Below are 11,113 nucleotides of genomic sequence, written 5' to 3'. Positions count from 1 at the left end.
CTGTCGATCCTCTGAGAGAGCTGTTCAGCATCACGTAGTTTCATTTGTTTAAAAGTTGTTGATGATGTTCCTTCTTCTCATTTCGTTTAGATGCACTGGCAGTCAAATCACTGGACTTCCTCAGGTGGGATTCATGTTTCCTCTATAAATGCAAAAAAAAGAAAAAAATTAATATTTAGTTTAATTGTACACAGTATATAGAAACAAAATGAAATACGGTATATGAATACACGTACAATTACTGTTGTGGAATTTTTGGTGAATCAGAGCCAAAGATGACGAGTCCAGGTGTTGACGCTGCACAAGGAGGATTTATTGAGGATTGCAGAGGAAGCACACACAAATCAGCTGATTGAGAGCAAGGCTGTTGCTCCGAGGAGAATCCAACCCGACTCTGGCATGACTTCCGGCCATGCCAGGTCATATAGCTAGATCTCACGAGACTAGCAGACGCTGTTTCCAAGTGACTTCAGACAAAACAGAGCGGCCTTCACACTGTGTTCCTGAGAACTTTGAAAACAAAGCATTATTCCATATCAATTACAAAATACAAATTTATTAAAATATTGCAAAATATGTTTTTTATTTAAAGGTGCATTAAGGAGTTTTACAACCTTAAAAATACTTATTTTCCACCATAAATATGTGACACATTTTTAATGATGTGTACAATGTGCCCTGACATATTCATTACCAGTACCTCTAACAGCGCTAAACTGTCACTTGAAAGTCACAGTGCCGGTCCGGCTCCAGAGTTTTTTCGGGGAGAATTTGAAAGGAATGTGACGTAATGCACGCTCCGGCTGGCCTGATTTAGTTAGGTTTTGTTTTGTCCGCCATTACTCCACCAGATGCTTCGTGAGCAACAGCTGAGCAGGATCTTCCAGAAAGTCAGAACAGACTGGCTTCTAGCACTGCAGCTCCACACAGACTCCACCAGGGAGAAGACACTTACATCTTACTGGAGCGCTACTAAAAGAGTGAGGAAGGAGTTCCTCTCTTCCGTGTACGCGAGCCACAGGGACGAGTGTTTCACTAAGCTGCATTACGCCCAGGGCCTGCAGGGGGCGCTGTTTCGCATAAAACGTGCAAACTCCTTAAGGCACCTTTAACATTGAGATATAGAATAATTTTTCATATGTACACATTTTTAACAAAACATGAATTTGTCTCTCAAATGGAAGAAAACTTAGCTGAATATGAGAAAACTGACCTAAATGTTCACAAAATATCCCCTATTACGCAGTTATTGAATTTTGACATTCGGCGCGCCCTGGCCATGGACTAATGTCCATCTGTAGGATGAGGAAGCTGCTCTCAGGAAGCCTTGAATGAAGGTTCTGGCCGTCCTGCTGCAGTGCAGAGAGCGTTCAGCGGAAACTAAACAGCTGGTCAGCGAGCTTCTCAAAGCAGTCGCTCAGATTAAGAGTTCGGATGTGTGTGCTGAAAGTTCGGCAGAACTCTGACGTCCTTTATCCAGGTGGCTGCTCGTTCGGCTCCACTCCGTTCAGCTTAGTACTTTCTCCTCGTTCGTTTTCTTCTCCCGTCCTGTCAGTGTTCCTCTGTCGGGTCCTGCAGTGCTCTCTCTCACTTTGTTTTTTTTCTACCATCCCAACTTCCTTCTGTTTTTTTTAAATCGCTGAATGAGTAGTACGCTGTATTTACATCAGTCAGCTCGCTGGTGATAGCATATGATTTTATTGTTTACATTTCCCGGCCGGCCTCGACCATCATGCATTGCGTGCAGGTGACCTGGTCTTCCAGGTCTTCCAGCTCTAGACCAGACCAGCCAGGTTCTGCACCACAGGACCCCCATCGACTCGACTCCAGCTTCAAATCCGGGTCAACATTTGGTCTCAGAACGCTCCTTTAACTGTGACTTTCCATAAGTTGAATCAGAATTTTACCATATTCTGCAGAGAGCTGTGAGCACACCGCCAGCAGCAGCAACTCTCTGGACGTCAAAGGTAAATAATGAAGGGCATCTGGTGAGGACCGGTCCACTGTGGTCCTTCCAGTGGACGGCATGCGGCTGTGTGGGCTGGAGAGAACACTGGAGAACATCGTTCAAGACTCCGTATCAGGAGAAGAGTTCTAAACTGAACTGGGTCTGTTGTGAGTGGACTGAGTGAACTCTGAGCTCTGACAGGACCGGAGTCTGTCTCCGGGCTCCTGTTGGCTCAGACACGTTTCCTCCTGTGAACTCCATCACTGTTCTCCCTTCAGTTTCCTGATCTCTGGTCTGTGGCTTTGACTGATCATCTCTCCCACCCTCTGTCCTCTGACCCCGTGACCTCTTGCTTTGACCTCCAGCAGGCTGTCCTGACGTCCTGCCCGGCCCTTCTCCGCTGCATCACTTTGTTTACAGGTTTAAAACCCGAGGAAGTGAAGGAGAAACTGTTGGTGAAGAAAGTCTGGAGCAGCATCCGTGAAGAGTCTGTCTGGGCTTCATGACGGCGGAGGGTCGGCTCAGGACTCAGCTGGCCCATCACGGAGGAGGGCGGGGCCGGAGCCCCTCTGTCAGGAGCTCTGAGCTGTGATTGGCCCAGAGGAGCCCAACCTGCCAGCAGCAGCAGAGAGCATCACTCACAACAATGAAGCCGCATAACTAATGTGGCCATCTTCACCGTCCCCTCATTCCAAAGCGACGCCTAGACCAGCAGCCGGGCAGGAGAGCAGCGGCAGAACCAGCAGAGAGACGAGGACGAAGCAGGACCGGGACGGGGACGGGGACCGCCTCTCTGGATTACCCTGGAGAGCTGTGTGTTTGGGAGCTGCTGAAAGGTTCTGAAAGGCTTTAACGTGGAGGAGGCTGGGAGACGAGCAGCAGAATGAGAGCAGCTGTGTTCATCTGGGCGGCTTCCCTGTGTCTGAGTGAGTACCGAGTCCCGGCCGAGTCTTCTCAGAACCGAGCCGCCGGTCTGCCTGGAGCCCAGCGCTCTCCCGCAGGCCACTGCCCTGAAGTCATGATGCTCCACACGCTTCATGAAATTAAAGTCATGTTTCTCCAGTATGTGTGTGTGTGTGTGTGTGTGTGTGTGTGTGTGTGTGTGTGTGTGTGTTTTGATAAACTCTGAAGAATTCCAGTTAAATGTCACTTTATAGCACATTTCATCCCCACATCGGGATGTGAGCGCGGCAGCAGGGAGAGGATTTCTGGATGGAGAACTTGTGAGGAGTGTTTTGGGAGGAGGTGTGTGTGTGTGTGTGTGTGTGTGTGTGTGTGTGTGTGTGTGTGTGTGTGTGTGTGTGTGTGTGTGTGGACGGAGCGGCCGGAGCAGAAGGTTTGTCTGCTCTTTAATTCAGGCCACAGAGCGGGGTCAGAGTCAGTGACCTCTTGGCTTATTTGTGGGTGTTGGGGTTTTTTTGGGGTGGGGGTGGGGGGGTGTTGGGGGTGTCGGGGTGTCGGTGGAGCAGACTGTGAAGTGGGAGTCATGGACACAATGGTCCTGGTGACCTGACCCTCACACCCTCATCTCCATAACACTGACCCCGGTCTGCCTGATGCAGGCCTCATTAATGATATGTGTCTATACCCCCCCCCCCCCACCCCCCCCACAGCTGCCCGGCTCCAGACACCTCTCCCCCATCACACATCCACCCATTGTTCCAGACTCACTCCCATGCTGGAACTTCCATCCATAAACAAAGCAGGAGTTCCTCCATGGGACCAGCGGAGCTCTGAGTCTGAGCCGGTCCTTCAGATCCAGTCCGTCTGGTCCTTCAGATCCAGTCCATCTGGTCCTTCAGTCCGTCTGGTCCTTCAGATCCAGTCCGTCTGGTCCTTCAGATCCAGTCCGTCTGGTCCTTCAGATCCAGTCCATCTGGTCCTTCAGTCCGTCTGGTCCTTCAGATCCAGTCCGTCTGGTCCCTCAGATCCAGTCCATCTGGTCCTTCAGTCCGTCTGGTCCTTCAGATCCAGTCCGTCTGGTCCCTCAGATCCAGTCCATCTGGTCCTTCAGTCCGTCTGGTCCTTCAGATCCAGTCCGTCTGGTCCTTCAGATCCAGTCCGTCTGGTCCTTCAGATCCAGTCCGTCTGGTCCCTCAGATCCAGTCCATCTGGTCCTTCAGATCCAGTCCGTCTGGTTCAGATCAGCTCGTCCTGGTATTCTCCATCAAAGCAAGTAAAGCAAGTGTGTGAGACCTCTGGCTTGTTTTTGAATCCCTCTGAGCAGTAAACCTCCTGATAACAGAGGATTCAGTGAGAAACACACGTTAGACCCGATAAAGATCCTGGTCTGGGGCAGTCGGTTCACAGACCCGGACTCCGGCTCCGGCTCCGGCTCCGGCTCCGGCTCCGGCCGGAGTCCGGGAGGAGCTCCTGGCCTTCAGAGCGTCTCCACTACTGCTGGAACAAGTTTCCAGTGGGAAGAAAGTGTTCTGCTGGAGGGAGGAGAGTCTGAGTCCGACTCCTGAACCAGCCGGGTGTTTTTTCTTAAATCAGCTGCTCCTGAAGAGGGCGAACAGAGAGCCTCTCCTGGGACCGACTGGAAGAGACGCTCTGATCTCAGCTGGTCAGTGGGTCAGGAGGGAGGTCAGGTTGGACCTGGAACCATCAACCCATCGAAACAAACCCACAGTGTTCTGCTGGGATCCACAGCATCTGTCCCTGAGGCCGTGCAGTGGATGTGGTGCTGTGGTGGAGCAGTGGAGTGGTGGAGCGGTGGTGTGGTGGAGCAGTGGAGCAGTGGTGTGGTGGAGCAGTGGTGTGGTGGAGCGGTGGTGTGGTGGAGCGGTGGAGCAGTGGAGCAGTGGAGCAGTGGAGCAGTGGAGCAGTGGAGCGGTGGAGCAGTGGAGCGGTGGAGCGGTGGTTCTGTTGCTTTTAGAGTGTCTCTCCAGTGGTTTGGCTCATTTCTTGAAACAGAAATTCCATTTTCCAAGCTCTCAGATCTTTTGTCAGAACAGTGTCCAGCTCGGCTCAGCACCACGGTTCTCCTGCTGAAGCTCTTCTTTCCAGAACGGTTCTCTCAGGTTCCACGGCTGCGTTTCTTTCCCATAAAAACAGTCAGATCCTCCAGAATGTGAAGATCCTTCTGAGCAGCTGTGGCTCGTTTCTCCAGACAGACCAGACGTTCTCACACTCCTGGTTCTCTTGTTAACAACAACCTGGACGGTTCAGCAGAACCTCACGGTTCTCCTGTCAGAGATCATCTCTTCAGAACAGTTCAGTCAGCAGGAAAAACTCCATGTCTTTCAGTGTCCTCAAAAATCTTCAAAATGTTCAGATGTTCTGTCTTTAAGGCAGAGGAACACTGACATGTCCTCGTCTCCCTTTCAGTCTGAGTCCAGTCCTTCAGTCACTGTGGTTCCTCTGACAGGTTTTATTTTTTCTTCTTTGGGTTGTTTAGCTAACAGAATACATGTTGTATAAGAAAATTAAAAAAAAAAAGCATCTTACAGAAACCAGAACTTTCAAGTTCTGATTCACTCACTGCTGTCGTTCCTCCAAGGAAACTTATTTTTATTCTCACACAGCTTCATCCCTCAGAGCTCAGCACACCGAAACAAACTCAGACAGGATGACTGTATGAAGACCACAGCGCTGTAAATAAAGCTGGACTTTCACAGCTCACCCCCCTGTCTGTCCCCCTGTCTGTCCCCCTGTCTGTCCCCCTGTCTGTCCCCCTGTCTGTCCTCCTGACTGTCCTCCTGCCTGTCCTCCTGTCTGTCCTCCTGTCAGTCCTCCTGTCTGTCCTCCTGTCCTCCTGACTGTCCTCCTGTCCTCCTGCCTGTCCTCCTGACTGTCCTCCTGCCTGTCCTCCTGCCTGTCCTCCTGTCCTCCTGCCTGTCCTCCTCACCCTCACGCTGACAGATCCCTGTCTGTTCCTGGTGTTGAAGTGTGTTCTTGAGTGATTTGACAGCTGATCAGACTGTTGATCAGGCGGTGACTGATACCGTGAAACGATGCCGACATGTTTTGGAGAGAAGAACCATGAGGCGGAGGATCAGTCAATCAGTGTAGCTCAACATGATCTGTTCACATAAATCTAACCTCACTGTGATTAATCGTTTGAGACACTGAGACATTTCCAATGTGATGAAATGAGTGAGAAACACGGTTCTGCTGCGAGCAGTTCCAGCACGGTTTGGAGATTATTTTGAGAATGTCATTTGTGTTTGAAGAACTGAGCAGAACCAGTGAAGAAGAACTGAAAGTCCATCTTCTGCCCTGAAAGTTCCAACGGTAACACTGTGCTTGAAGCCCCCTGTATAACACATTATAGGTACATTTATGAAGCTTTGTGATGCCATTATAGCACGTGGAGCTATAGTTATAGTTAAAACTCATCAATGACCACAGTGCCAGGCCCGAACCCCAACCCCAACCCCAACCCGAACCTGAACCCGAACCTATGCTGTATAGTGGGTTATAAAGCATTGTGATCATTTATGAGTGTTTAGGACTACTTATAACAGCGGTACTCAACAGGGTCCAGAAAGAGCCGCAGAGGCTGCTGGTTTTTGTTCCAACCAAGCAAGAGCAGCGAGACTCCACCCAGTCTACAGGTGGACTCACTGGAGGAAATGGGTGGAGTCCAACCAAACAGGAGCACATCAGACTCCACCCATTTCCTCCAGTGAGTCCACCTGTAGACTGGGCGGAGTCCAGCTGCTCTTGCTTGGTTGGAACAAAAACCAGCAGCCATAGTGTGTTATACCGGGCTATGTGCAACGAGCTGATCCATTCCTCTGGGTTCTCCTCGGTTCTCCTGGGTTCTTCAGGGTTCTTCAGGGTTATTTTGGATTCTTTAGGGTTTGTGTGGTTTCTTCAGGGTTTTTTAGGATTCTTCTGGTTTCTTCAGGGATCCTCTGGGTTCTTTGGGGTTCTCCTGGTTTCTTCAGGGTTCTCCATGTGGGCCACAGTTGTGGAACATTCCACCAGTGGAGGTTAATGGTTCCTTTCAGCTCCACAGTTGATTCTTTGTAAATCTCTCAGAGTTATTTCACCTCTGTCCTGAAAATACAACGAAATTTGGAGAGCTTCTCCTTCTGTGGAAGTGTAATAACTTAAAAAAGTATAAATATTTAAAAAAAAAAGTAGCAGCAACTGCAGTGGCAGACATATAAATATCAGAACACTAGAGACCCATGTTTGGGCCTGATGTCGATGATGATGGTGCTGATATCCTGTGAACACACACACACACACACACACACACACACACACACACACACACACACACTCTCTTCTCTCACCACACACACACCAGCTGATGGGATGTGATCCAGTAATCAGTCATGATACAGGTTAAGAACCTCTGGTTCCAGTGGGTGAATCCGAGCCGATGGGGAAACCCGGTCTGGAGCAGCGACTCTGGTCTCGTCTGAAATGTCCTCAGAAAGTCGTCAGTTGTGTGAATCTGCTGCCAGGCCATCAGGATAAAGAAGTGAAATGAAGGAAACTGAAGGAGAAGTGAGACTAACTCAGCATGTTTTAGGATCATAAGGTTGAAAAGAGGCGAGTGGGTTCAGGAAGGTTCCAGCAGGACCCTGGTCCAGAGGAACTGGTGTTAATGGGTGTATCTTCACGGTGTGTGTTCTCCTGCTGAAGCCGACACTGGTCTAGAGACAGCTGTGGGAACAGGAGCAACATCCTCCATCCTCCATCAACTGGTTCCCAAGTCCAAGTCTGGCTCTGCTTGTTATTCCGGCCCCCCAAAGACCCAGCTGATTCTCACGGAGCGTCTGGAGGGGGAAGATTGGTAAATTATGATCGGGACCCCCTCGGCCTGATCTGTGTGAAATTCAAGGGCAATGGGCTCAATAAACAATGGCAGAAGAGAATGGCTCAGTCTGGACCCCCCCCCTCCCCCGGCCCTCATCTCCATATCTATCCCCTCACCTCTGACCCCCCACACCCCCGACCCCGGAGAGGGGCTCCGGCACTCATTATCCCTCTAACTTCAGATGAAAACAGCTCCATCTGAAGCTGCGAGGGACGAAGGCCGTCTCTTCCCCGAGCCTCAGCGTCTCCACGGCGATACGGCGTGGGACGGCGGGACGAGCGTGGACCTCTCCGGTCCACGCTCTGAACCCGGACCAGGTCGATCCCCAGACCGACCAGGAGTGAGCCGGGAGGAGGTTCACAGGTTTCAGTTCAAATTCCAGTTTATCATCCCACAGTGGCTCTTTAACTCTTTTAACGGCCTGAAAATCACCAAATCCATGTTCCACAAGCACCGAACTCTGAAAACAGGCTGAAGGACGAACAGGTCATTCAGTGAGAGAACACCGGGACCCGTCAAAGCGGACATCAGATGGAGTCTGTCCTGTTTCTGTCCTGTTTCCTCTGTAAAGAGTCTGGAGCTGACGGTGTTGTAACTGGCTCTTTCTAAACGAAGTGGACTCTGATGGACCGGGCCAGCTCCGACTCTGAAACTCAGTCCACCTCCAGCTGTGACGTCGTGTCCCTGCCTGCTCCTGGAGTCCTGCTGGACGGCCCACCTTCAGTCACAGCCTGCTGTCCAGAACCTGTGTTCACTCAGCAGCACCTTCCCACCCTGTGGCCGCTCGGCCCCCTCCCTGGTCCGGTCAGGGTGCCGGGCTGCAGACCCGTGGGGGTGGAGGGGCTCCGTCAGCCCTTCAGGGACAGCTGACTGGGGGAGCTCTGCTGAGAGCGGCTCACTACAGAGGACAGACGCTCCAACATGGAGCCTGGTGGAGCGGCGGCTCTGACAGGAAAGAGGGAAAACAGTAGAGATACAGTAGTAAACCAGGAGAGAGAGAGAGAGAGAGAGAGAGAGAGAGAGAGAGAGAGAGAGAGAGATGGACTGATGATAGATAGATGGATGGATGATGGAGGATGGAGGATGGATAGATGTATTGTAATGAATAGACAGACAGATGGATGGAGGATGGAGGATAGATGGATGGAGGATGGAGGATGGAGGATGGATGGATGGAGGATGGATGGATGGAGGATGGATGGATGGATGGATGGAGGATGGAGGATAGATGGATGGAGGATGGATGGATGGATGGATGGAGGATGGAGGATAGATGGATGGAGGATGGATGGATGGAGGATGGAGGATGGATGGATGGAGGATGGATGGATGGAGGATGGATGGATGGATGGATGGAGGATGGAGGATGGATGGATGGAGGATGGAGGATGGAGGATGGATGGATGGAGGATGGATGGAGGATGGATGGATGGATGGATGGAGGATGGAGGATAGATGGATGGAGGATGGAGGATGGATGGATGGATGGATGGAGGATAGATGGATGGAGGGTGGAGGATGGATGGATGGAGGATGGATGGAGGGTGGAGGATGGAGCAGGTCTTTAAACAGACTCTGTTTGGTGACCAGATTGTCCTCCAGAGGTCCCTGGTCTGTCTCCAGCAGAGAGTCTGGGTTCTTCCTCTTGCTGGTTCTGTTGTGGAACCTCCAGAAAGTCCTGTGGAGGTTTTCAGAGGCCGTCTGGAAGTCGGGTTCGGGCCGGGCGGCCTCGAGGCCTCCGCAGACCGGGCTGCTCGCAAGTTCAAGTGCAGCTTGAGAGCGAGGTTCCAGAGCCGCTCTGAGGTTCAAGGTTATTTGCATTCAAGGACATTAGCACCAAAAAGAAGTGAGACAAAAGTGTGGGAGTCGCGCAGGTCACGGCGGCGGGCGGCGGCGGGCGGCCGTGGCATGGGAACGTCACCTCGGAGATGGGTGTGAAAGGAGCCGTGGAGACGGGAGGCTGGAGTGGATGCAGATGAAGGGGCAGATGGCGGCCTCGCCGGCCCGCCACGGATCTGGAGCTGTTTGGGGGTTGGGTGTAAATACGCGTCGTGACAATGCCATTGTCACTGCTGACCTCTGGGTCCGTGGAGGGTCTTCTGCCGCTGTTTCCTCCCCCTCTGGACGGATGGCTCAGTGGCGTTCGGCCTCCATTGTGGCTCCTCGTCTCAAACGCCGAGCGCCGCTGCCTGCCGCCATTGTCCTCCGAGAGACGGAGGTTTGAGGACCTGGGGACACGAGACAGACTCAGCCTCCGACACGCTTTTTAAAAACCGTCCCAGCCAGAAAAACAGGAACACCCTGCGTCCATGAGAAACTCAGATCAGTGAAGTCATGTCACACCTCAGCTCTCAGACTTCAGAGAGTCTTGGACTTCCTGGTTCTCCAGATTAGATGAACATCTGTAAAGAGAAGGTTCTTGTTCTGGTATGGCTTCATTGTTTTAACTGAAGAGCGGCAGTCCTGGAATCAGGGACCAGGCTCACAGTGCAGTCTGCAGGATTTATAGAATCCAGTAGGAATCAGTAAAAATCAGCGGGGAGCAAGAACTCACTGATTCATCCAGCATGAACTCACTGATTCATCCAGCATGAACTCACTGATTCATCCAGCATGAACTCACTGATTCATCCAGCATGAACTCACTGATTCATCCAGCATGAACTCACTGATTCATCCAGCATGAACTCACTGATTCATCTAGCATGAACTCACTGATTCATCCAGAGAGGAAGACCAACAGCGACAGGAGGAGCAGGGACCTGCTGACAGACCGGAGCCCGGCTCAACAGGGTCTGTGGCAGAGGAGGAGGTTCACCTGGACCCTGTCCAGCCCGTCCAGCCCGTCTCACCGCTGCTGTCCCTGTCCAGCCCGTCCGGCCCGTCTCACCCCTGCTGTCCCTGTCCAGCCCGTCCAGCCCGTCTCACCGCTGCTGTCCCTGTCCAGCCCGTCCGGCCCGTCTCACCGCTGCTGTCCCTGTCCAGCCCGTCCGGCCCGTCTCACCGCTGCTGTCCCTGTCCAGCCCGTCCGGCCCGTCTCACCGCTGCTGTCCCTGTCCAGCCCGTCCGGCCCGTCTCACCGCTGCTGTCCCTGTCCCCGCAGGCTGCCGGTGCTCGGAGTCGGAGCTGTCCTTCCTGCAGGAGCCCAGCGACGTGATCGCGGTCCGGGACCGGCCGCTCATGCTGCACTGCCAGGTCCGCGGCGAGGAGCCGGTGGCCATCAGCTGGAGGAAGAACGGCGCGCCGCTGGCCGCCGGCGGCCGAATCCGGGTCCTGCTCAACGGCACGCTGCTCATCGGCAGCTTCCAGAAGCGCCGGGACGGCGGCGACGGCGACGTGGGGGAGTACGACTGCGCCGCCCAGAACCGCTACGGCATGCTGGTCAG

The 11,113-nt window shown here is 52.6% G+C and overlaps 1 protein-coding gene across 1 annotated transcript in view; it reads left to right on the top strand.

Moving 5' to 3' along the window:
- Nucleotides 1-10,432: 10,432 nt before the first annotated feature.
- Nucleotides 10,433-11,113, top strand: part of LOC115409143 (immunoglobulin superfamily DCC subclass member 3-like) — a 10,652-nt gene continuing 9,971 nt past the window's right edge. The window contains exons 1-2 of the mRNA XM_030120141.1: nt 10,433-10,520; nt 10,831-11,113. The exon at nt 10,831-11,113 is cut by the window's right edge and continues 26 nt beyond it. Coding sequence (XP_029976001.1) covers nt 10,433-10,520; nt 10,831-11,113 — 371 coding nt within the window. The remainder of the gene's footprint in view (nt 10,521-10,830) is intronic.

The sequence above is a fragment of the Salarias fasciatus genome, chromosome 22, assembly GCF_902148845.1.
Source record: "Salarias fasciatus chromosome 22, fSalaFa1.1, whole genome shotgun sequence".
Lineage (NCBI taxonomy): Eukaryota > Metazoa > Chordata > Actinopteri > Blenniiformes > Blenniidae > Salarias > Salarias fasciatus.
The sequence above is the reverse complement of the archived record's forward strand: the minus strand, read 5'-3'. Positions and strand labels throughout refer to the sequence as shown.